Source organism: Podarcis vaucheri (genome assembly GCF_965113315.1).
Source record: "Podarcis vaucheri genome assembly, chromosome: 11".
In the NCBI taxonomy this organism is placed as follows: domain Eukaryota; kingdom Metazoa; phylum Chordata; class Lepidosauria; order Squamata; family Lacertidae; genus Podarcis; species Podarcis vaucheri.
This window is the reverse complement of record NC_138749.1, coordinates 33,410,741-33,437,848: the sequence shown is the minus strand read 5'-3', so window position 1 is coordinate 33,437,848 and position 27,108 is coordinate 33,410,741. Positions and strand designations below refer to the sequence as shown.

General features: G+C 40.2%; 1 protein-coding gene across 1 annotated transcript in view; it reads left to right on the top strand.

The window, feature by feature from the left end:
* Positions 1-27,108, top strand: part of EDIL3 (EGF like repeats and discoidin domains 3) — a 241,786-nt gene that overhangs the window by 161,773 nt on the left and 52,905 nt on the right. Inside the window, exons 6-9 of the mRNA XM_082191968.1 lie at positions 2,138-2,319; positions 16,256-16,411; positions 17,951-18,095; positions 25,620-25,804. Coding sequence (XP_082048094.1) covers positions 2,138-2,319; positions 16,256-16,411; positions 17,951-18,095; positions 25,620-25,804 — 668 coding nt within the window. The remainder of the gene's footprint in view (positions 1-2,137; positions 2,320-16,255; positions 16,412-17,950; positions 18,096-25,619; positions 25,805-27,108) is intronic.

Below are 27,108 nucleotides of genomic sequence, written 5' to 3'. Positions count from 1 at the left end.
CATATAGTTTCTATTGGTTATGGAAATAATATGAAATAAACAAACTACCACAATATTCATTCCAACCTATCTATAAAGATACTCCATAAAGTTTATTTTCCTTTATTTTTCACTCCTCCCAAAGCAAAGTACTCTCACAAAACAGCAGTGAGAGAACAGGAATAGCTGTGAGCTAAATTGCACATTGAGAAGTTTATGCATGAATCAGTATTAACTACCATAGTATTAGAGGTCATCTATAATCCCACTGTCAGGGTTTGTGTTCGGTACTATTATCATGCCATACTAAGCACAGCCAGAGTTATCTCATTCCACAAAATTAGGCACTGGAAGGAGAAGCGGACCACAGATGTCTAAAGCATATTTGCTTTTCACATGTCTCCCATTTGAAATCTGTTTGTGTTGAGCTGCTGATGGCTTCTTGTGGAGCTCTGCTAGCTGGATAAGTTAAAAGAATGCATCCAAGACTGCAGCATCACCTTGAATAACAATAAAGCAATGTCTTCCAGCGGCAACCATTATTTTAAAGATACTACATTTTGTTGTGCACCTATTAGAGATCTGTTTAAGCCATCAACAGATTGTGATGTAAATTATTCCTGATATAAATTATTCCTGCCCCTACTGCTACTCTAAGCACACAAGTGATGCCTCCCACTTTCTGACAGTGGAAAACCAATTGTTGATGGGAACTGTGCTACCTTTGCACACAAACCTTTGTTGAAGCTGGCAATGGAAGCTCCCTGCATTTGTAGAACTCTGGTTCAATAGCCACTGGGTAAATTCACACATAACACCCAAACCATGATATTAACAGGACTGCTTCCACGTTAGAGGGGAATCGGGGCAAAGTGTGCTTTTGTATTCCCCCTCCCTCCATTGCCAGTGGATCTCAGTGAACCTATCTGACTTCAGTGGCAATGCTTTAAAGAGTGGTGGAGAGCTGTGTGTAGCTACCTTTTTAATTTCCCACAGTGTGCCTAGAATGACTCTGTGTCAAGAGCATTGTGGGAAAATAAGAGGGTGGCTAGATCCACTCACCTGTTGAAGCTCAATGTGTAGAGTTAAAGACAGGTATCAGTTGTGGGTCTGGCAGTCTTGGCAGCTGCTTAAGGATGTCAGGAGTTGACATCAGCCTCCTGTACGTGAATATGGCCTATATTAGCATCCTCCCTCTTTCCTCCATGTGCTCTGATTCCCTGCCTTGTTTTTAATGGCACACCATAGTTCATTGCTATATCTGAACAGGACAAACCATGAATGTATACAATAGTTTAAACTATATTTGAAATCTCTAGCTGTGGATTTTCTACACTGAGAAGTGGTTGGTCTCCTGGTTTGCAAACCATAGTTTACTCAGTTCAGATAATCCAGGAAACAATGTTTTGTTTCTTGGTCAGAAGGAAATCTGAGCACTTCAGGGAAATAGGGTGGCAAAAGCGAATACATGAATCATGATGTGGTATGTCTTAACCAACCCGTTTAACATCTTGATGTTGTCTTTTTATTAAATAAATAGAATAAAACAAATATATTGTTTAGTACTAATATAGGATTCTACTTTCTCCTCCTTGACAAAACATTTTGTTTGTTCAGAATTGCCTGAACTTATGCCAATTTTTCTCATCAAGGAAGTATATTGACTAAAACTCCTGTTGTAACTAGGTTTCTGCTAGGTTTAGCAGCAGCTAACAAATCTGTTCATAGGTGAGATGTATGATCCTGATTATATATGAAATGCTTTCCCCCCCTCAATGAAATGAATTGATTTTCCTCCAACACTACTGACAGGCTTTGAAATCACAGGTTTTATTTTCAACTTTAAAGATAGATCAAAATACAGTGAAATAAGCTTACAGAGAAATATGATTTTTTAAAAATAAAATCAAAAAAATCTTTAAAGCAAAGGATCAAAGATATAGAATATTAATCAAATAGATGTTGTATACTCCAAAAAGACCGTGAACAAACTGATGTGAAAATGTAGAGAACTAAATTTATGTTGGAAGAAATGAGAAATTATGGGGGAACAGAAATTGACAGATTCACCTGTCCCTAGTCAGGAATCTATTATCCATATTCTTGTGTTTCAAATGTTCTGTATCTTTGCTTCTTTTCATCCCTTCTTTTCCTACAGAATGCTCTGGGCCATTGGGAATTGAAGGCGGAATAATTTCAAACCAGCAGATTACTGCATCATCTACCCATCGGGCACTTTTTGGGCTCCAGAAATGGTATCCTTACTATGCACGACTTAACAAGAAAGGTCTTGTAAATGCTTGGACTGCAGCAGAAAACGACAGATGGCCATGGATTCAGGTAACAGATGGAGCTGTGAGAGGGTGGGTGGGTGGCAGGAAGTCTCCTAGCCTCTGTTGCCAACATCACTTAAGTAACTGATGAACACAAATGGCAAACTATTATCAGGATTCTTATTTACAACCTTTAATTGAGGCCTAGACTTATGAGGAGGCATTTTTATTGCGATCGCTGTAGACCTTTTAAGTGCTCCAGGCCTTATCAGAAAGCAGGAACCTGCCGCCACAAAAATCTGTTGAGCATACATTCCAGTTTGCAGAAATGTATTTGTTCATTATTGCTGTAGTGGCACCATCTGTTGAAAGGCATATTGTTACACATTACCACTGCCTCTGCTTCATAAAACGCAATAGGTCACTACCTAACTCAATGGGAGTTTTAACGGATGGTATCTATAAGAGCTCCAGCCACCACAGAGAGTAACATAAGAGAAAGATTGCCTTTGAGGCTTCTCACATTAATGAATCGTTGCCAGAGGGGTATATATAATCTGGACATTTGCTTGTTATTTTTGGTTATTTAACAATGCATATGCTGCCATTTTGGACACGGGTGGTGCTGTGGGTTAAACCACAGAGCCTAGGACTTGCCGATCAGAAGGTCAGTGCTTTGAATCCCCGCAACGGGGTGAGCTTCCCTTGCTTGGTCCCTGCCAACCTAGCAGTTCGAAAGCACAAAGTGCAAGTAGATAAATAGGTACCGCTCTGGCCGGAAGGTAAACAGCGTTTCCGTGTGCTGCTCTGGTTTTCCAGAAGCGGCTTAGTCATTCTGGCCACATGACCCGGAAGCTGTATGCCGGCTCCCTCGGCCAATAAAGCGAGATGAGCGCCGCAACCCCAGAGTCGGTCACGACTGGACCTAATGGTCAGGGGTCCCTTTACCTTACCTTTATGCTGCCATTCGGAGTCCTCTAATCATGGCTTACGATTAATATAATGAGAAATGTCCTGATCCACTGGCCCAAAGGAGTGGTTGGGTACAGGGATACCACAGAAGTATGCCCAAAATGCCAGTGATCAGTTCTAGTCCTTTATTATAGGAAGGTATAAGCAAATCAGCCTGCCAGGGTGGACACCACAGTAAGAAGATAGTTTGTATGTACCCAAAACAAGTGTCCATACATTCTATATACACAAAGCAGCTTATGTCACTTTGGCTAGGTCTTTCCATCACTTCACCTGACCGGATGAGGGCATAGGTGGCAAATACCCAAGTCTTATGGATAGTTTCCCTTTCTGGAGTCAGAGCCCAGCACTTCAAGTGAATGTAAACATATGCATGAGCTTGTTGTTACAACAACTACCAATTAATTGTGGGGTTATCTTGACTACCAAGATGGCATTTACAGAGCTTCCTTTGGTTCAACACAAGAATGTTTGTCACTGTGTGATGAAGGGAGAAAGAGAAATTGAATAAATGGATGATATCCAACTAAGTCATACTCAGAGTAGACTTATTTAAATCAGTGGGTGAGAGCTAGTTGTTGCAGCCTGCATATGCAACAACAACTACTACTACTACTACTACTACAACAACAATTAACAGGGTAAGGAGGAAAGAAGAAAGGAAGACTGCTCATACTGCACTGCATCTCACCTACTGGACTAAAGTTCATTGATTTCAGTGGGTCTGCTCTGAGTATGACTAATGTTGGAAACCACTCAATAGCTTTAAAATATTTAACTTAAAAACAGCAGCATGAGAAAGTGGCAGTCTTTGCCTTCTATTAACAATATTGATCTCTCCTTGTCTGAGAAATTCAGTTTTTTCATGTTACATATCATATGAAAGATTTCAATTAAGTGGGACTTACTTCTGAGTAAACATGTAAACATGTACAGGACTGCATTGTCAGGTGTGTTGTGTACTTTTCTTTTGTTGTAAATGCGCCACCTCCTTCATTTTCCAGGTGCATGACAAACACTAACCAATAAATATGTAATTTATTTTTTCCAGCATCATCCTAATGAACTGAATATTAAAATTACCATTCTAAATTTATGCTCCCAGCATGCAACTACTACTAGAACTAAAATGTTTATAATTGGCTTGCAATTTAGAGGGTCAGTGGCTATGGCATTGAAAGCAAATTAAGGGAGACACACTCATATCTAACTTTAAAGCACTCCTTGTAGATTTACAGAATTAATAAAAGAACATCCATGTTAAATGCTTACTGCTTCATTAAGACCAAAAAATGCTGATTTAACTTTGTTGGAAGATATAGCATCTTATATCTTTGATTTTAATAACCACCACTTAGATATGATCAAATTCATCTCTTAACCTATTGTAGTAAACTCAGCCTTTTCTTTTTAACTCCAAGCAATGAATAAGTGTTGTTGTCTCTGCCTGGGCTAGTGTGACTTTTAGCTTTTAAAACAAATATTTCCAGAAAGGCAGGAAGGATACAACAAAGGCAGAGTTTGGAAATAATGCCTGGCCAGCCCACCCATTATGCTAAGCCATGGTTGATCTAAACCATGGTTTATAAACCAGCAATAAACTATTACCTACAACAAACTATGAGTATGTTTTGTTTGTGGTTAATAGACACTTTACCATATAACCATATACTGGTACACAAAGTCCAGAGAGCATGGGAGATATAGTTCTTGAATTGCAGCAACCTCTAACAGGCCTACCTTACCAACTGAACGACCTAACTTTCAAGTTGAAACAAAATAGAAAAATTCCTTCCAGTAGCACCTTAGAGACCAACTAAGTTTGTGATTGGTATGACGCAATCACTCATCTCCTACTACCCTTCTGAGAAAAAACCCACCCACCCTCCCACTGTATATAAGGGTCTGGTGACTTCTGTTTCAGTGTATCTGAAGAAGTGTGCATGCACATGAAAGCTCATACCAATCAAAACTTAGTTGGTCTCTAAGGTGTCACTGGAAGGATTTTTTTCTTTCTTCAGGCTTTGCATTTAGTCAAACACCTATTCAGCATATCAGAGTGACAGAAAAGGAATAAGGAAAGGAAAGAGCCTCTGCTGCTACTCTTGCCAGGGACTAGGCTGGTGAAAAGGTTTTCAGAGATGGCAAGATTTGGGAGATACATGTGGAAAGGGGTTTCTCTGGGTTTTACCTTGATCAGGGGCATAGAATAATTTGCAAGCTTTGAAACCACTCCTCCCATTTAATGTGGGCTTTTAGAAGCACATAAGTTCATCTCCAAGCGTCTCTTGGAGTTTGTCAACACTTCTCATGAATTTAGTCCATTTGTACTGTGTGCTGCAGGGATTTTGTCACTTACTGAAGCCTTTTCACCCTACAGGAGTAGGGAGACCTCCACTGGCTGTTAGAGAAAAACAGAGCTGAACTTCCTCTCAAGTGTCAGAATGCAAAATAAGCTTCCTTGCTAAACCCACCCACAGACATTGATCCGTAGGCCAGGTGTGGAAATCAATTGATCCTTGATCTTCCCATGTGAGAAAGCACAAATTGATCCCATAATGTCCTTCCTTTTTCTCCATCTAAGCTATTAATTTATCTATTGCTCGTTGTTGTTTCATGAGTGCAAGCATTTCAGTATCCTGATGGCAGGGAATCAAAGCAGAACGGTGGCATATATTATCAGCTCTTTGGGGAGAAGCTATTTCGCATTGGTCTTAGCTAAAGAGAATATCCAACTCTCAACACTTACCCAGTTCTGATTAAAGCTTGCATCCCTAAGGACATATTATACCAAGTACATTAATTTACTGCTTAGCCCTAATGATCCCATTTAAGTTATCCCTGATGGAAAATTACAAATTACATTTAGAAAGAGATTTTAAAAGTAATCTTACACATAGCTATAAATAAAGGTCCTGGAAAGCCAAAACACTGTTACAGTGCCTCTCTGTTTCAGTAACATACTGTAGCTTGCTTGATCTATACTTACTTGGTTGTTCATCCTAATTACAACAAAGCTTGAGTATATTTGCTTCCTTATTAATTGTAAAAGATAGATCCTACATATTATGCAAGCAGCTGTAAGTAGTTGTGTTAAAGAAAATTAAATACAGTCCCTGATTCAAGTAAGCACACTTCTTCCTATTGCAAATAAATGTCTGAAGTGGAGTAATATCTGCATACCATTTCCTCCCTCCCTCTCCAAACACACACACCATCAACCAGGGTTGAGTTGGGGGTGGATTACTCTGTAAGAAGGTCTTTTGCCCCAGAAGAAGTGGAAGTAAGTCTATGTGTGACTCCTTAGCTATATAGGTGTGAATAAATCACATTTTAAAACATGTTTACTTGAACATAGTTTGTTTTATGTTGAACTAGAAAAGTTTACTCTGTGTGTGATCAGTGGCGGAGCTTCATGCTTCGGCACCTGGGGGGGGAGAGCAGGCAGGGGCAGGGCTGGTGCGCATCCTGGGGGTGTGGCACCCAGCACAGGCAGGGGTCAGCCACGATGGTACCCCGCCAGGATTGCGCTGCCAGGGGCGGTGCGCTCCCCGCGCACCCCTCTTCCTCTGCCAGTGTGTGTGATAAGTTGGGTAGTAAGTTGCATCAGACTGATCCGAGGAAAGGTGTGGGTTCACTTTTGATTGGCTTGCTGGATGGAAATTCTTTGTCACTCATTAGATGAGAAAAATGGTCTGACCTGGGGTAGTCCAGAAACAAATCTGATTGGTTGAAAGGTTGGCTGGACCATAAATAAGGTACTTTTACCACTGAATGTGTCTCTCTCTCATATATTGAGGGGGATATTGAGGATAGGGAAAGTGTACAATTGTAGCCTGCTTCTAAGGAGACTTTGGAAGCCAAAAATTAGGTGAATTGAGAAATCAGGAGGTGGGAAAATGATAGAGAAGGAAGGATAAGAAATCTTCCTCTACTTACTGATTTTTAATTAGGAATTGAAGCCTGGGCAGTTGCTTTAGATTATTTTTTAAAAAATACACAGCAAAAAATATCAGGGAGGAAAACTATACATAATTAACTTCATGTGTTCTTTGAGCCAGAATGTTGAATAATGTTGATCAGGGCATCTGTGCTGTGATATTTTTACTCAGTAGGTGTTGGAAGACAGAAGAAAAAAAAAACCTAATTACAATGCCAGGCTTCCTCTTGAGACTCATCAAGTTTTCTTTTCCCCTCTGCTTTACTCCACATAGCATGTTCCCAAACAAAGTGCTTTCAATTTTTAATGAGATGTATTGTCTTACGTTCTTTACTGAGCAAAGGAATAATGCAGGCTTTTAAAAATGCCTTTAATTCACTTTTGATAAGGCCCATAAATTGTCAAAAGTATGCCTTATTTTGTTCTTCTTATAGGATTCTTGTTGTTTTGCAGCTGAAATCTGAAAATTCTTAACTTTTCCTTTGACCGATTTTTTGTGGTAGCATGGGTGAGTGGGGAGCGTGCTCTTCAGCTTCCTCGGTGTTCAGGTTTTCTTATTAATCTTGAACCAACACAGAGATAAAACTGAAGGGTTCTTCCTGTCACACTTGTCTCGCCAGCGCTGAGTTAAAAGCTACAAGAATACAAAACTAAGAAATGTGATGAAAAATAGAGCCATCTATTTTTGAGGTGGCTGAGATGATAACAAATATTCAATTGTAGCTTGAGGGTAGAGAAATAGTTGCAGTCTACCAGTTGCTCCCACAGCTATATTTTGTGTCTTATTATTTCTTAAGGATTGAAAGCATGTTTACTATCTTTATAGTTTTGCTGTGAATGCTCCAAGAAGCTCTCAAAGCAACTTGCAAAAAATTATAGTCATAAAATCCCATTAAAAGAATGAAAATATGATGCTGTTCATATGATGCCAGGATTTTACAGGCAGCAGTTCTTCCCTCATCCTTAGTCTTTCTTGGTGTTACCCTTTGGACCTCACTTACTAGGCAGAAGCAGCTCCCACTGAGATTCTCAGAGGCAAAGGAGAGGGCTGAGCAGCTGGAACTTGAGGAAGGAATAACTTCAAAGTTGCTTTCTGGAACCGTGGACCAACAGTGACAGTAAGGCCCTTTGAAGCTGATTGGCCGTGAAAGTATGTCTTCAGATGAAGTTACTATGGCAGCAACCTCCTTTGAACTTTGATTGGTGGGCGGTCCTGCCCAAGTTGGCCCTTGCAGGTGGAGAAATTAAGCATCTGGTCCACCAGCCGAATGCAGTTCCTCACCCCTGACCTACACCAGGGTCCGCTATTAGAAGGTCCTTAAGAGATCCTGTATAAGAAACTAATACAGACCGTCCTAGTCTGTCCAGAAATGCTCAAGACAATATATATTTGGTGGCTTGTATATAAAAAGTTGGTGTATAGTTATCCCACAACCCTGAAATATACCCCCTACCCTGAATATATAAACACAAAACCAAATAAGAAAATCAAAAAAGTTTAAAAACAAGTAAAAAGCAAAAAGAAATTGGAAAGAACCAAATGTTCCTGTGTGTTACTTCTCTGAGCCTATCTCCTCACTGGAACAAAGCAACCCTTTTTAATAGCTTAATCTGAAATATTTGTACTGCTCACATTTTTTCCCCTGGTTGTGTATATCTCTCTGCCCTACCCCACGTTTTTAGCCTGCAAATGGTGGGAAATGGCATAGAGGAACTTAATCATGTAAAATATATGCCAAGGAATAAAGTAATTAATATTATCCTTTTGCTAAACATAGTTAAGCTTATAATCAATACTTTGTAAATTAAATGCAATTTAAGTGACTGCAAAATTCTGTAAAACAGGAGGCTGATTGTGGGCTTTGTATGGAAGCTGACGTTTAAACATGCCAGTAGCTGAATAATTCATATCTTTCCATTAATAGCATTCACAGCAACTACCTTTGGGACTAAAATAATAACTTAAGAAGAAGAAGAAACAAACCAAGCAAGTTTTCAGTCTGTCTAATTCTGTAAACTCTCGAAGGCATAAAGTGATGTTTCCCAGCGAAAACCAAATGAGTTGAGCCCTTAGGAAGAAGGGAAGAAAAAGAAAAAGCAGAATTTTATGATATTTTCATTCTGAAGCAGAATAAAACATATAGGCACTGATCCAGTTCTAGCCACTAATTTATTATTACTGCTAAACAGGCATTTCAATGTGATGTACAATAAACATAGCAAAAAAAAAACAGTTGAAAACACACATACACACTGGATGAAGAAAACTAAAGCCATACAAAATAGGCACTCATGACACTGATCAGTTCATCCAGCTGGGATAGCCAGACAAAACAAAAATGTATTCAATTCTTTCTGAAAATTGTAGATAGTAGGTGCCTTTTTTGTCTTGAGAGTAGTGCTATTCCACAGAATATGGCAGCCCTGCTCCAATATACTGCAGACTGAGCTTCTGAGATCTTTGGAACTTGCAGGACAAACTCAAACCACAGAGATCTACTGGGTATATCAGGGATAATATAGTCAGTCTCTGAAATAACCTGTTCCTGAACTGCAGAGGGCCTTATATCTTGACCTTGAACTTGGCCCAATAGCGGTCTGGCAGTCAGTGCAAATCCTACAAGCAGGGTGTTTATATGCTGGTGGTCATGTGACCCTACAAGCAACCTAGCTTCTGTGTTCTGCACCAGTTGCAGCCTCTGGCCAACCCCAAGGGTGGGCCTACATAGAGCACATTGCAATAATCCAACCTTGAGGATAGACAACTGTGATCAAATTATCCCAATCCACAAATTTCTGTAGCTGTCTCATCAAAGCTGGCAAACATGTTCACAACAATACATCTGCATATCTCCACATTTACTGTGTACACAGCAGCCTGTGATTGAAAAGAGCAGCATTTTTGAGATTCAGCAAAGGATAACACTGTTCTGCCTAGTACCAACAGAAGCAGTAGAGCAGGCATAGGCAACCTCGGCCCTCCAGATGTTTTGGGACTACAGTTCCCATCATCCCTGACCACTGGTCCTGTTAGCTAGGGATCATGGTAGTTGTAGTCCCAAAACATCTGGAGGGCCGAGGTTGCCTATGCCTGCAGTAGAGCATCAGCCCTGGCGTCAGAATGTAGCATCCTCAGGCTGCTGCTCAGGGCCCCAACAGGGCTGGGGCCTGACCTGAAGCTCCCATGCCAGGAAGCCTGTATCTCCATGTTAATTTCTTACAATGCTCTGATGTAGAATCATTTCAGAGCATCATGGGAAATTTAAATGGAGTCACCAAATTGTTTGGTGCTAATCTATCTGCTGCTGCGCTTGGGTCCAGTTGGCATGTTTGATGCTATCGTAATATTGTGGCTTCCTCCCCTTACCTTGCCAACATCAAGTTGGCACAGTAAAATTAGTATAATTTAGACAGGAATATAATACCTCTAACCATAGTGGGAAAGACCATATGGACCTGTATATGTGTGCCTGCTCTGTCTAATGCCATCTTCAAAAGACGCTCAGCTATTCTTTCTTAAATATTGGTGAAGGTTCTTCTCTGACATCTGTATGATGTATTCATTTACTCTGTTGTCTGTCTTCAGCATATCCTCCAACCAACTCATGGAGGGTGATGGAGAAGTTAAGCTAGTGCTCTCACCCTCACTCTCCCCACTTGAACACAGAAGACAAATGCCTAAAGTCTGCAGTTCCTGTGTTTATACATTTGTGGGGAGCATTAGTAAAAAGAAAATATATATATGACCACTATAAGTGAAACAAATAATGGACAAAGAGCCATAGCAAAGAGAGAATTTCATTCCTAAAATGGAAGAAAAGGTGAAATACAGTTTTCTCCATTTGCACTGTCCATAACAGGTAAAAAAATCAGACTGTGAATAATACCTGGAGAGAATGGATTCCATGTTTAGGATTCCATGTTTAGGATTCCATGTGAATGTTTAACTCCTATATTTTACATATTTGCTGGTTGTTGGAATAAATTATTCAGCAAGCTAACAAGTCTCCTGTGATTCCCAAATCCCAGGGCCAAAATTACAAGTCAGATCTTAATAGTCTGACTGGCAGCCAGCTCTACCTTACATGCTAAACTTGGCATCTGTGTATAAGAAGATAACCACTCTTTTTATTTATTTTTTGAAAAAAGGTTAAATATTACTGTTACAGTATTGCTGTGCTTGAAATAACCAGGTTAAATTGGAAGATTTACCACATTTCAAATATTTGTAAATATTTGTTTCAGCCCTAGTATGTTAATCTTTCCATTTGTGAAAGTATATGAGAAAGTAAGGATTTAATTAATCGAATGTTGCTTTTGCAGAGGTCAGGGACCTTCTACTTAATCCATTTGACTCCTCGGATAGTGCTGTTAAAGCCTGGAAAGCAACAGATAAAGGGTGGTAGAACACAGTTTGTTACATAATAGCATTGTTTTCACATGTGGCACTAAGTCTCATCCCATAGTGCTGTTGAAGTGGCACGGCTTCTTCGTCCAAATAATGAAGGTTGCAGAATATCCACCTTCCTTATAAACACTTTGCCTCTGTGTGCATGTGCCAAAGACCAAAATTTCACCAGCATAATATTCATTCTTGGGGGTTCTTTGTTCAAATCTGTTGTTCTAAGCTTTGGGGAATTATTGTCCTACTACGCTGCCTAATAGATTTTTGCAATAGCAATGTTATACTGTCTCACTGCGAGTCATTCAGATTTCAACATGATTCACAAAAATAACAGCCCCCACCCAAAGCAAATATAAAGGGAAAGACCTGTATCTCTCTGGTGGAGAATCTGCTTTGCTTATAGAAGGTCCAGATTCAATACCTAACATCTCCAGTTAGGACTGGGGAAAGCCCTAGACAAAAACCCTAGAAGCTACTGCCTTTCAGTGTAGATAATGCTGAGTTAGATGGAACAAAGCTCTGACTCTGTATGTGTTCCTATAAGTACTTCTGTGTGTGTTGTCCAGATTTGTTGTTATTAATACAAGCTTCTTATGCCACAACGATGCTTGCTTGCTTGCTCCAGAGGTTCATTCACTTTGATGTACAGACTTCTAGTAGGGTTTAGAGGTGTAGCTTAAAGAACGGCCTCAGAAGACTTGGTGGGTACACAACAGTACTATATGCAGCCACTGGGATTCTCAGTTGTTGGATTGCTATATTCATATTTCATCATCCTATTTCCCCCATCTTTCAAACTCTATGTGCATATCCCGAATACTTTCCCAGGCTCACATTAGTCACAAGAATTTCTTAAATGCACTTCATATACTATCTTACAGTGCAGCCGTCAGAAGTAAATCCCACTGATTGCATACTCCTAGACAAGTAGATATAGGATGGCAAACTTAATCAAGCTTGTTTCCCCCTCCCCCTCCCCGAAGTCACCTATTGAAGTGCTGGATTTTGTAATCCCTGAAATGCTTAAAATCAAGCTCCATTACTGCATAAATCCTTCACACACTTGCCCAGGGAGAAAGATTCACTGGAATAAGTGTCATTTAACCTCTGAGCAGATCTGTCTAAAGTTACATTGTAAGCTTGCTTTCCTTGGGACTTCATGTCTTAAATTGGCTGGGCAGTGGTGGGGAAGGGAGAGAAACAACAAGTGTAGCTACAGATAATTGTACAGAAGATTTTACAGAAATAAGTTCAAAGGTAATAGGGAAGTGCAAATTGTTCCCTAGTGTAAGCCATATTCATTTCAACAGGATTGGACTGTTCTAGGTGAGTCTGAGGTATCCCCCATCCCATCCCATACACTTACCTGGAAGTAAGTCCATCTGAACTCATCAGATCTTACTTCTGAGTTGACATGTATAGAATTACACATTTACTTGTATAAGGGTGGGTGTTTGTTTTGGCTAAAATTGAGAGAAATCAGGAGATGGGATGTGAGGATTAAATTAAATGCCTCCTCCTAATTTTCCATCCAATTCAGTCACTTATCTTTCATTGCTTTTGGCAATAAGTAAAGAAGAAGAGCTCTAATACAACAGTGCTTTGCTAGGAATGTTGTTCAAAACCCATTGCTACAACAGAGTTTCTGAAACAGTTGCATGGTTCTGTTAACTGTTACCATGCAAATTATATGTGGCAGGGATGTTAAAAACAATTACGCTACAAGGATGAAAATAAGCTATATAAACAATAAGCAGCAAACAATAAACACAGTTGAAAATGTATTACTTCTTTAAAAATCAGTATTGAAAAAGGCATGACCAGAATTTTCTCCTTTCCATTCCTTCATAAAGTTGTAAATTTAGGTTAATTTATTCCCAGAAGTCAAAGGAGCTGGTAGGGAATTTAGGAATAATTATGCTTTGTTTGGATAACCAATCATCTAACGTACTATTTCTTATGGGTCATAAATCAAACAACCTTTGTGTTTTGATGAATATGAAACATAACCATTTGCATTCTTTTCACTTGCAGAGAAAAAGAAGGCATTTCATCGAAATAGCTAAACACAAACTTTTAACCGTGTGTTATTTCTTTACCCTGTAAGACTATTTGCATTTTTACTTGTTTGGTTGCTCCAAAATGTAGAACAGATTTAATCATTGGAGGGAAATAAGAGGGAGTCCTGATTCCTAACCAACTTTGTTTTGCAGAATTATAAAAAAAACCTAGACAAAATTTCCAATTTTTATTGCATAGAACTTACGAAGAACCATTATTATTTTGGCAGTGAGGCAGTGAGACCCAAGCATATTTACACAGAGAAAAATGTGTATTTAAGTAGACAAGTAACCAATTGTGCTCTCCACATAGCTGGAAGACATGGCTTTGTTTCTTTTGTGACCAGTGCTTTTTTTTTCTTTTAAAAAAATGCTTAGGAGTACTCTCATTTTCCTACTCATATTGAAATACTACCCCCCCAATGAGGCCAAACTTAGATTCACAAAATGTTTAGGGGTATGCGTACCCCTGCGTACCCCCAGGAAAAAGCACTGTTTGTGAGTAACATGGAACCTTCTACACATCAGAAGCTGGATTACTAATACCGTAGATTCCGGCGTATTAGGCGACTGGGCGTATTAGATGACCCCCCAAATTGGCAGCTGCAATTTGGGGGTTCGTCTTATAAGCCCAGTCGCCTAAAACGTTGGGCAGCTCTGTGCCGGGAGAAAGCTGCCCGGCACGGAGCAGAGCCTGCCACCCCTGCTGCTGCTTCCGGGGTTAAAAAGTCGTCTTCTACGCTGGAATCTACAGTAAATAGTGTATTTTCCTCAGTGAATAACATGAAAATAACTATATTTCCAAAGTTCAGATCTTACTATTGATCATTTTGCAGTTAAAGTAGCAACATCCACACACAAAAGGGAGATATCAACAGGGTTGGAGAAACCCAAAGATTTGCAAACATGCATACATTTATTTATTTTTTTGGCAGGACAGCCCAATGAGTATTGAGCATGCTCACAGATCATAGAATGGAATATTTGTTTTATTTATGAAGTGAGGGATATACCACCTTTGAAGGGCACAGTTGTCCTCCCAATGGAATGTATTCTGATGATGCATCCAATTTGGTGCCATTAGGGCTGGGATATAATTTCAGGGCCCCAAACCATGAGGCCCCCAAAATTGCCAGAGACAGTGGCAGTAGATGAGGGCTTAGGTGGGCAGCTCATTGGCACTCTCAGACAATGAAGATTGTAGGTTTGGTTGGCGCTTCTCTGAACAATTCATCAAACTGCCTGACCCAAATTGTAAATATTTAAATGGGGGGGGAGAGAGAGAGAAAGGGGGCATTTCTAATGTTCCTTTCCTCTAATGGAGGAAGCAGAGCGTCCAGGGCAACAGCAGGCGGGTGGGAAGGGAGAAACTGCCAGCAGAGAGGGGAGAGCAGTCAGGGTGTCATGATTTAGGAATAATTATGCTTTGCCAGAAGGCATCTTGTTCAGGGCCTCTGAAGCTTGGCAGTGATCAGGGAGGAAGGCATGGCTGACTAAGGAGAACCCTGAATGGGAGAACTCCACAATGCGGCACCAAAGCAGGGTTTCCTAAGCACTTCAGTGGCTGCTTGATGAGCTTATGAAGTTGTAATCGACGCCAATCCAAATCCTTAGGCTCGTAGTCATGGAATATCTCTCTATAACCTCAATTAATAAATTAGTAAAAAGTTAAATATCTCTTAAATACAGAAATTCCTCATTGGAAAGTATTGTGGAAAGTATTGTTTTGCTTTCTATCATGCTGTGTATTTTTGTGTTTTTATATTGTAAGCCATCATGTGATCCTTGGGTCAAGGGCGGTACAGAAGTTTAATAAATAAGAATAAGAAGACACGCTGGAGCTACATTTTTGAGGCTCATACTTCTTGATTGTTATTTTTTGCACTATACTGTACATCATAAACTTCTTTCCTGCCTCAGGCCCTTTTCAACCCGTAGATCTTTATTCTGCCCCCCACCCCGCACTGTTTCATTGAACCCAGGGAGTCAGTATTGACCACTTGGGGGATCCTTGGCGTTGAGAATTTGTACAGAGAGCTGTGTTTCTTTGGCCGTCCTTCATCTCCTAGGGGACATAATGCATTTGTGCATACTATGTTTGTTTGTTTTGGGGTTTTTTCTTGAAATGAGATTAAACAGCAAATTCCAGGAGTGATACCAGTGAACACAACATGAACCTGATTGCCAGACTGGAAATCAACTTGTAAAAGAGATTTTATTCTATATTATTCCCTATACCTGCATTTATTTACTTGCAACTGAAAAACATTGTAAGAAAGATTATATTTTAGTACAGGTGGCCCCGCAGATGTTGCTGAACTAGTCTTCCCGTCATCTCTGGCCCTTGGCCACGCTGGCTAGGGCTGATGGGAGTTGAATTCCAGCAACATCTGCAGTTCCACAGTTTCCCCATCCCCGCTTTAGTATCTAATCTCCTCTGAAATGAATACAGTGTTCTCTCTTTTAGGGCTAATCTCTAGCCCAAATGAAGCCTCAGACAGATGGAAGTTCAGTATATTAGAGAAATGCAGCCAAAGCAGACATTTTACCAAAATCTAAATGAAGCATCATAATACCAATCATCCCACCATTGGTGGTCACTGATAACACATTATTATAATTTCAGATAAACCTGCAGAGGAAGATGAGAATCACTGGTGTTATAACTCAAGGTGCCAAGAGAATCGGAAGCCCAGAATATATAAAATCATACAAAATTGCATATAGTAATGATGGGAAATTATGGGCAACGTACAAAGTGAAAGGCACAACTGAAGATATGGTAAGTCATTGTCATCAGTATAAAAGCATTTTAAATAGCAATTTAGTGAAGGGATTTTACTGCCTTATAGCAGAAAGTGGGTTTATTGAGACTTTTTTCCTTGATAGATTTTATTCTGGGAAATACTGGAATAAGTCGACATTTTGCATTGAGTAAGACTTTCCTCTACTTTGATTGTTTTATAAATATAGCATTGCAAGGCTATAATAATTCTGTTTCTTATATTTAAATGGTTTTCATTTTAATTAGCTGACCAGTAATTACTTGTCTGCTCTCCATTTAGTTTTGTTATGTTGGCAATTGGTTAACCCGTGAAAGGACAATATTATTTCAGCAGCACGACATACCATACTACTAAAACTATTGCAGACACAATTTAAAAAAATTAAAAACCCTAAATGCAAAGTAGTCCATTCCACGTAACTCTTAAGAAGAGATGTATAGAAGGGCAGACACACAAATTATGTCTCAACACAATTTCTCTTCTCGTAAAAACGTTTGGTGGAGTGATTTGGATTGGGGCCATCACAAGGGGGGAAAGGAGAAGGAGCAAGTCCTTCACCCCTGCAGCAAGGATACCTAATCCAGATTCCACTGCAGAGCACTATTGGTGCTCCAAATATTGCCGATATGTTTTCTCCTCTATATTTTAATAGCAGTTGTGGGGATGGAGGAGCAATTTGGATCAGGGCCGCAGTGGAGGAGAAAAGGGTTGTACTGCCCTTGCACCATGGCCCACATCCAAATTTCTCCCCCACGTTTTAAAATTTAAAAAGTTTATCGGGATATCCATTCTCAAATGTCTCATGTCATGTGTAGTTTGAACCACAGAGGTATGTTTACCTCTGTGCCTGTAAAGGTTTCAGATCCTTAATATACTAAAATGATTCCCAGCCCTGCTTAAGGACCTTATCCAAACTAAACTACTACTGCTCAAAGAGCTATTATTTCCCTGCCACACATTATCCCTACTCCAGTTCCACTATTTACCAATGGATGTGTGCACACAACTATTTACTGAGTGGAACTTACCAAGGTGGATACAGTGGTACCTCGGGTTACAGATGCTTCAGGTTACAGACTCCGCTAACCCAGAAATAGTACCTCGGGTTGCTTCAGGATGAGAACAGAAATTGTGCTCCGGCAGTGCGGCGGCAGCGGGAGGCCCCATTAGCTAAAGTGGTACCTCAGGTTTAGAACAGTTTCAGGTTAAGAATGAATTTAGTTTTTTAACCCGAGGTACTACTGTATCTAAATATGCATGAAACTCCATCCATAATGTCCCACCAATTAGAAATCCAGGGAAACAAAGGAATGGTACAATTCTCACCACTACTTGGCAGGATATTCCCCGCTTCCTTAATGGTAGGTTGCCTGTATTCACCCATCTTCAGTTGCATTCTGTTTTACTCCTGCCACATCCATCAAATGAGGACAGCAGACCTTCTGCTGACACTAAATAATTGTATGTAATCATGAACTTTATTGGCCCATATTGCCATTCAAATGCCTTTTACAATCTGTTGTGTTTTGTCATAGGTTTTCCGTGGGAACGTGGATAATAATACGCCTTACGCAAATTCTTTCACACCACCAATAAAATCTCAGTACATACGATTATATCCTCAGGTTTGTAGAAGGCATTGCACTTTGCGAATGGAACTTCTTGGCTGTGAATTATCAGGTATGTTCCTGCAATACTTATAATAACAACAAAGGTCACTTTAAGCAATAGCTGAAAACATTATGAATTTATCTACAACTATGTACATACTTCAAATGTCAAATATGTTTGTTTATTTACTAGAATTAGCTGGTGTTTGAGATGTTTGCATACACCTGAAATGGTAGCCTCCCCTTATCTACATCCCCTCCCCTCTTCTTTCTCTTCCCAAACCCCATAAATTTATATTTGATTACCATTTTGAAAGACACACACGTGGTTTTGAATTGTTTGTGTTTTACTACTTTTAACAACTGGGTAGCATAGCGAGGTTTATCAGGTGCATCTTCTGATACTGCAGCACTTTGAAAACCGCACCTGCCATGTCGGCATTTGCAGTCACAGAATTCTCTGTTGGGTCACGAGTCAGTAACTTCTACTTTATGCAGCTTATTGAGACTGTAGGCTATAAGAAACTTGAGGCTCGCAAGAGTTTTCTAACTGCATTTCCAGAACTTTCCAGGTGAAATTAGGTCTGCTGCTGAGCCTGGTTGCATTTGATGAGATTTGATTTGATTTTGTTTTGTTGCTTTCGAACAGAATCCTTCATTGTGCCTTGTAGCAGAAGTAAATGAACTAGTGGAGCCAATATCAACCCTTTCAAAGTTTTTTGTGTGGAAGGGTCACAGCACAAAAATGTAAAGCCTGACCCAGCTCCTTTTTGCACAAAAGCTTCATTCCCTTGCAGATTCAATGAAACACATAAAATTCTCTGGTTTGTTTTTTTTTGTCAAAGTACCAGCATTATTTTCATATGGCAACTGCTACAGTAAATTTGTTTGGAGATTATTTTTATATGACTGCCTTCTTACTGTACAAACAGCCAGCCAGGGCACTAGTAATATATCAAAGCAGCCCGTGTTACATAATTCCTGGTCCTCGAGTGACAACAAAACCAAGTTCCAAAATGAAAAGTTAATGCATTAATCTCACTGTGGCCCTCTTCCAATACAGATAGATTCGAAAGTAAATAGAAAATTGTGTCCAGGTGCTTTGGTGTATTAGATTTTCTTCTTGTGGCGTCTCCCATCCATAGGAGCACAATTTAGAATAAGTCCTTGCCAGAATGACTAGGAATTGCTTTGCTCAAAGAACTGTGAAAGCTTCTAAGTGAATCCATTTCAGGGGCCTCATCTTGTTTCAAGGTCATTATTCCTCTGAACTGTCATGGTGCTCAGGCTCTCTAGAACAATTGCTGGAACATAAGTACAATTATGCTTAAGGATAAATGAATGTTCTTTAGCTTCTGGTGATCTAACTTTGTTTGGGATGAAACGCAATAGAGTGTCTCAGTTCATAATAGGGCCTCTTTATTTACTTACTAAAGTTATTTCCTGTCTAAATTTATATCCTGCAAAGGTGCTCAACACAGCTAAGGAAAATAAGATCAATGGGAATTTTAAAAACTTTTACATCCTATTGATTTCCATGGAACAAATTCTACATGGCAGTTCACTTGTAGTTTCGATTGTAAATATATATAGCAAGGAGCTATGGCCATTTCTGGCTTCCTAGTATATACATTTCCCCTTATCACTATATAACTCTTTGAAAGCACAATTTAAGACATACTTTTACAGACATGCATGTAAGAGTTTTAAGGTGTACACCCACAAGCATAATATATCAAGTATTCCTCAAGAGTTCTTTACTTTGACAGAAACCTTCTCCATGCAATTAGCTTACATTTAAATTGATTTGGTTAACTATATTCAATTTATTTCTTTAATTATATTTTAAATTCATGGGCTGTTTTCTGCTACATTGTCTTCAAACAAATAAATCAATTACCATCTATGTAACACTATTAACAACAATAACAACAAAGCTAAACATCAGTTACACCAAAAACCATATTACAGGATTCACATTGGCCATGCAGATTATGAAGCTTCATGAGTGACCTTGGATCTAAACCAGGGGTAGTCAACTTTTTTATACCTACCACCCACTAGTGCATCTTTCTTAATGGTAAAATTTCCTTACCACCCACCAGTGCTCAATGGAAGGGGATTCAGCTTGTGCCGTAGAACCCTCTACCGCCCACCTAGAATCCTGAAATGCCCACTAGTGAGCAGTATGGACCAGGTTGACAACCCCTGGTCTAAACTGTTTCACATGGTTGTTGTCAGTGATTTTTTTTTTCTTTTAAAAAAATGTTTAGGGGTACTCTCAATTTCCTACTCGTACTGAAATACTGCCCCTCAATGAGGCCAAACTTAGATTCACAAAATGTTCAGGGGTATGCATACCCCTGTGTTCCCCCAGAAAAAGCACTGGTTGTTGTGAATGTATGTCAGGTGTGCATGCAGGAGCCAGGCCCTGTGACCAATAGGACTTTGCAGGACTGGGGCCTTCCTAAGTGATCTGAAGATTCAAGGCGCGGCCTCACAGGTAAGGCCGATTGGTAACTCACAGCACCTGGTGGCAAGAGCTAGGAAGAGATATAAGGTCAGCATTTCCCTTTGGCTCTTTGCCACAGCAACATGCTCCCTGCCTTGCTGCGTTTGGCTTCTTGCTTCCTGATCCTTGAACCTCGGCTTCTTGACTCCCTGCTTCTTGATCCTCGGACTCCTGACTTCGTGCCTCCTTGCTTCCTGACCCTCAGACCCTTGGCTTCTTGACTCCCAGCTCTCTGACCCTTGGACTCTTGGCTTCCTGACTCCTGACTTCTGGACTTCCGTTCCTGCTCCCACTCCGCCATCTTGCCCCTGGTCCTCACGTTCCCTGCCAGGACTTCGATCGCCCGTGAACCGGACCATGACAATATAACATTAAAAGAGTTGGGGGGGTGTATACCACCTTGAGCTCACTAGAAGGAAGATGGGATATAAATGTAACATTAAATGAAGAGACATACAAAAAACAACCACCAGAGAGCAGAATTACTGAGAAGAACCAGGCAAGCACTTAAATCAAGGCTTCTGTCAGAGTATTGCAGTCCCCTCATCCCTGTCCGTAGGCCATGCAGTCTGGAGCTCATTGAAGCTGGAGGCCAGCAACATCATAGCTGGCATCAGGTTCAGTAAAATGCCATTTGTATGTCAGAATAAGATACCATTTACTGGTGTGGGACAGTTGAAGCAATTAAATGATATTTCCTTATATCCCATGCCATTGTAATATAAACTCCCAAGTATGGAGCTGCAGTCAAAATATAGTTCTTACACTTTGTACATCCTTGAATGAATAAATATCCACACACTTTGATTTCAGAAGTAGGATAGCTGGCTTCAAGCCGTTCTTGTCATTAATGGACCACCATCTTTTTAAAAATAGCACAAACCTTTATGTTTAAAGTTATTTATTGTTGGACTCTTGAATTGATTGTATAAAGGGATGATAAAATGCTGACTGGGGGATCTTTACAGTGGTTTACCTGGACTTAGGCAAGGGACGGCTTAAAAAAAAAAGTTCAATTAAGTTTCCTTTACCATTTCAGCTTGGCTTCATAGTCACTTAAATTGTAGGTGGTGTAGGAGTTTCAGCATTTTAAATTCACATATTACTGTCTGTGTATATTACTGCTACCATTTTAGTCTCAGTCTGTCTCAGAATGCCTCAGCTTTTTTTTTTTTAATCTGGAGAAATGCTAAAAATGAAATGCAGTTCCCAAGGAGAAATGCCCTTGAAAATCAATAGCAGTCCTTAGAAAACCTACAAATAACAGACTTCAGAAATACAAAAAGATGTTGCTTCACCACTCACATTCTGTGGGGAAAGCAAGTATAGGGTGGGGGAAGAGAGATGCCATAAAACGGGGGCATATTAGGCTATAGACACAATAGTGGCTTAAAACGCAGGTAGGCCTTTTCCCCCTGCTGTGTTGTAGGTTGTGTTTGCATGCTGTTATCCACACCACAGAGGGGGCGGGGCGTCTTCATCTGATGCACATTACCTGCTTTGTTTCCACGCCCCAGCACCACACATTCATGAAGCGTCACCAATGGCTGTCTCAAATGTACACACCTCAGCTCAACTTTAAAGTGAATGTGGCTTTGAAGATTGAAGCTAGTTTGAGGGGAGAGCAATCAAACAGTAGAATGTCTCAATAAACTACAAGATAGCTCAGCATTGTGGGTAACATCGTATGCACACAGTTTCAAAAGCCAGAGGCGGGAGGGCACTAAAGCCAGAGTAAGTGGTGATGTGTACAGAGCCATCCAAGCAAGTGACTCATTTGCGTGTTCAGACCCAGAAACCTCCCCCCTAAATAAATTCACATTTGACTCAAATTTTTGGTTTGATTTTTGGCAAAATTTAGGCCACAACTTTAATGATTACAGAAAGTGACTGGTTGCATAGGCTCTGGTTTGACTAGCTCCCTGCCATGCAGGTAGGGCTGACCCAGGGTTCCAGCCTAGGTCAACCAAGGCTGAATACCTGGATAAGCGGAAAGCCGGGAATGGGCTAACTCCACAACCCAAATGTCCCCCTGGACTCAGGCATGGGCATAACCCCCTCACAGGGGTTGACCAAACCAACGAGTCCCTGGATTCCTTTAACGGAATACCCTATACATAGGGATAGTGAGAGGGTTCTCCCATCCCTATCACCTGAACCAGAGCCTATCTGCAACCTTACAAGTTGTGGCAATTTGCTACATGGCAAGTGAAACCCAAATGGCAACAGCCAATCAACCAAGTGGGGAAAATTCCTGCTGTGCCCTGTCCCAATGACAGACGACACACAACGGCATAGCAAGGTCAAGAGCGACAAGCACTAAAAGTAGGGAGAGGTGGACAGGTGTTCCAAATACACGCGCTGAAAGAGGAAGCTCTAGGTCACGTGCATGGCCATAAATAGGTCCCTCAAACTGTTTGAACTGCGTCCCATTGGCCAGATTGTACCCAGCTTTGAGGGATCTACCAATCGGGTGTTGTGGCTTACCAGCTGTACCCACCCACAACACAGGGTGTCGGTTGTCTAGGTCTCACCACAATATGTGCCCTCTTTAAGTGAGGATCCAATTTCCCAGCAATAAATCAAATCAGAATTTTGACAAGTCAGAGTTTTGACAAGCCCAAGGATCATTGATAAGGAACCAAAGAACTGAGTGTGGCTTAACATTCAAACAGAGATTGCAAGAAATGGTGGCTGATAATCCACAGGAATACTAAGATCAACAAGTAATTGATGGTCTACCTGTCAACCTTCAGATGATGCTGGAGTACAACTCCCATAATCCTTGACGATTTCCCATGCTGGCTGGAACTGAGACCAGATAGAGTCCAACCTTGTAGGACTGCAGATTTCCCATCCCTGGCTTATCAAAGTTGTCTACCCAGTTTAAAAATCTTTCAATTAACCAATAATTTGAAAAGAATGGATAGGGATTGGAAAGTATCAGCTTAACCATTCTGACCTATTACTGACTGCTGCCAGCTTCCTTGACTGGTATGCCCATTTCCCGTGCAAGGTTCTATCAACTAATCTGATGCATGAAAATAATTTTGATTCAGTTCTGCTTGCTTCAAATCTCCAGAGCATAAACTACAACAGTGTGATGTTTATAGTTAGTCCTGTTAATCAGTATGCGTTTCAGCTCTTGGATCTTCAGGTGATGGGCAGAATATAAATATTTGAAATAAGTAACAGTTGCAGTTAATTTTATTATCACCATAGCAAAAACTATAATACAATACATAAACACATAATCTGTTGTTGTTGTTGCTGCTGTTGTTGTTTAGTCGTGTCCGACTCTTCGTGACCCCATGGACCAGAGCACGCCAGGCACTCCTGTATTCCACTGCCTCCCACAGTTTAGTCAAACTCATGCTGGTAGCTTCGAGAACACTGTCCAACCATCTCGTCCTCTGTCGTCCCCTTCTCCTTGTGCCCTCAATCTTTCCTAACATCAGGGTCTTTTCCAGGGAGTCTTCTCTTCTCATGAGGTGGCCAAAATATTGGAGTCTCAGCTTCACAATCTGTCCTTCTAGTGAGCACTCAGGGCTGATTTCCTTCAGAATGAATAGGTTTGATCTTCTTGCAGTCCATGGGACTCTCAAGAGTCTCCTCCAGCACCATAATTCAAAAGCATCAATTCTTCGGCGATCAGCCTTCTTTATGGTCCAGCTCTCACTTCCATACATCACTACTGGGAAAACCATAGCTTTAACTATACGGACCTTTGTTGGCAAGGTGATGTCTCTGCTTTTTAAGATGCTGAGACATAATCTAGTATGTATTAAAAACAGCTTCCTGTTTAGAATTGCATACGTATATTTGTTTGTTCATATTTTATCATTTTCATTTGCCAGTTGTCAGATATCACAAGTTACTTAGGTTACATAAAAGACATATAAAACAGAGCATACAAGAATGAAAACAATTTCACCATAAAATCCCACCACTTCTGGCCCCAACTAATTACGGCTGTGCAGTAAGAACCAGGACAGTGCGCACAACCATGTTTGGCTGATGCATAATGCAAGACTCTGAATTTCAAGTCTTTTTAAAAAAAGCCATCAAGAGATAAAAACTGGAGCAACAAATCCTTGGGTTCCATTAGAGTGTTTTATAAAGGCATCAAAAGAAGTCACTTCTATAGTGATGATTACACTGTGCTATCATTCCGCTAGAGGTCTCCAACTAGTGGTCAGGTCAAGGTCAGATCAAGATGCAAAAACCTTCAAAGAACATCTGCTTGCAGAGGGAGACATGATAGTGAGTTGGCAAGACTGCTTTAACAGATGACTCCCTCTGACTTTCTTTCTTTTGGTATAATGTCTATAATCTGCACAATCCTGCTGTAAAATACCATTTCTAACTAAATATACCTGAACAAAAGTTTAGATGCTTTGAAGAAAATAGAGACATGGGATTTATGAAAGAATGCAGAGTGGTATAAGTACAGTACACTGGAAAATAACTTTGCCTTAATGGGTAGGTAGCATGACAAAAGAGTATCATGGTGACAGATGAATACCCATAGTAGATAAATATAACTTGCTTTATTTTCCAGATTTTGACATTAGAATGGGGAGGCTGTAAATCAGTTAAATCATTTGCTGATGGATACTAATACTGTTCATCAACTAACAAATTAATGGAAAATTTAATATAGCACTGCAGTATGAACTATGACTACTGGCTGACAATACAGAATTGCCTTGGCTAAGTGGTTTAGACAAGCTGTTTGCTATTTATACAATCTGAAATTAATTCTTCATATCCAGTCATTTCCAGGGATGCCTTGGAATGCCACCAAATTATGCCTAAAGCAAAAAGCTAAACATACAACCACTTTACCATTTTATAATGTGTATGTAAAAAAAATAAAAAGTTTTCAAATGCGCTTTCAAATGCTCTTAAGTAGTATTTACCCATGCATTGTTGAACTACAGTTTTAAATGATTTTTAAGGTTTCCAAATTGCTGACAGTAAGATTTGTACACTTTGAATAAATATGTATAAGAGAAGCAACATCTGGATTTATAGACTGCCAACATAGATATCCTCAAATAACTTATTTAAATTCTGTAGGTTGCTCTGAACCTCTGGGGATGAAATCAGGACATATACAGGATTATCAGATTACTGCTTCCAGTGTCTTCAGAACACTCAATATGGATATGTTTACATGGGAACCTAGAAAAGCTCGTCTGGACAAACAAGGCAAAGTGAATGCCTGGACATCGGGGCATAGTGACCAGTCGCAGTGGCTGCAGGTAAATAATTTGTAGTAAATATTGGGATCCATTTTTCTAAATAATATTTTTATAGAAGGACAAATGCTATAATGTATGAATGGGTTGGCTGTATTGAGTGAATAAGACTGCAAAAGCATATCTGAGTGTGTGGCATAGCTGTCAACTTACAGATTTGAAAATAAGGGACCAGCAGCCTTGAAAATAAGGGAGCAGCAGCCAAAATAAGGGACCTGCAGCCTCACCTGGTCTGGTCAAACTCATGCTGGTAGCTTCGAGAACACTGCCCAACCAACTTTGTAACCAGAGGTTGAACTGAATAGAATCTGAATCACATGCACCACAAGGCCTATGCAGCCTCAACTTAGAATGGCTCCCCGGCCTGGCTTTGCACTGCAAAGTTTGCAGCAGCACGTGCAACAAAATGGCATCCAGCATTCAAAAAAAAAACCCCTCAGCTTGCATTAACTAACCACACACAAGGCAAGCAAGCTCCACCCCCCCCCAGTTGTTCTTAGACTTCTTATTGGGTGAGCAATACAGCCACAGCCAAGCAACACAGTTGGAGCCTCCCTCCTCCCTGGCCAGCAGGGAGGGAGGGAGAGGAGCTACTTCCTTTGAAATTTAAGGGACATCATTTAAGGGACATCCATCAATAAGGGACAGCAGCAGGACATGGTGCTGGAATAAGGGACTGTCCCTTCAAATAAGGGACACTTGACAGCTATGGTGTGTGGTCCTTTAACTCATCATATTTTTGATTTGATTGATTGTGGTTCAATAGATGCAAACGGGCAAGTGGAAATATAACAGACGGGACACCTAGAAAACCATGTTATGATGTGTCTGTTGACTCTCCCCACAGAGTGATAGGATCAATCCAGAAATTGCAGAAATACAGTTTAATGGATGGAATATCAAGAAGCATGAGCCCAAAAATCTATAGGGAGTAATTGAATTCCTTTTATCAAAATCACAGAATCCCTTTAGATACAAGACCATGTGAACTTCTGTCATAAAGACATGACCAGTGCTTTTACGCATTTGAACATTAAACTCCAAGTTTCAAATTTGTCTCAGAGGGTTTAAATGACATAAATTGCTGATACGGATTCTACACAATAATTCTTTGAACATCCACATATACGCAACCCAAGCTGAGGTACTAGTGGGAACAAATCCTTTTAAATCCAGGTACTTATGCCTAACTTCATTATAGTTCATGCTGTTAGAAGAATCTTTCAAGTGAACTGAATCTTTGAACAGACAATCTTAAATCCCAGCTGGAAAGGTTTTATATGTGATTGGTTGGCTGTGTCGTGTCT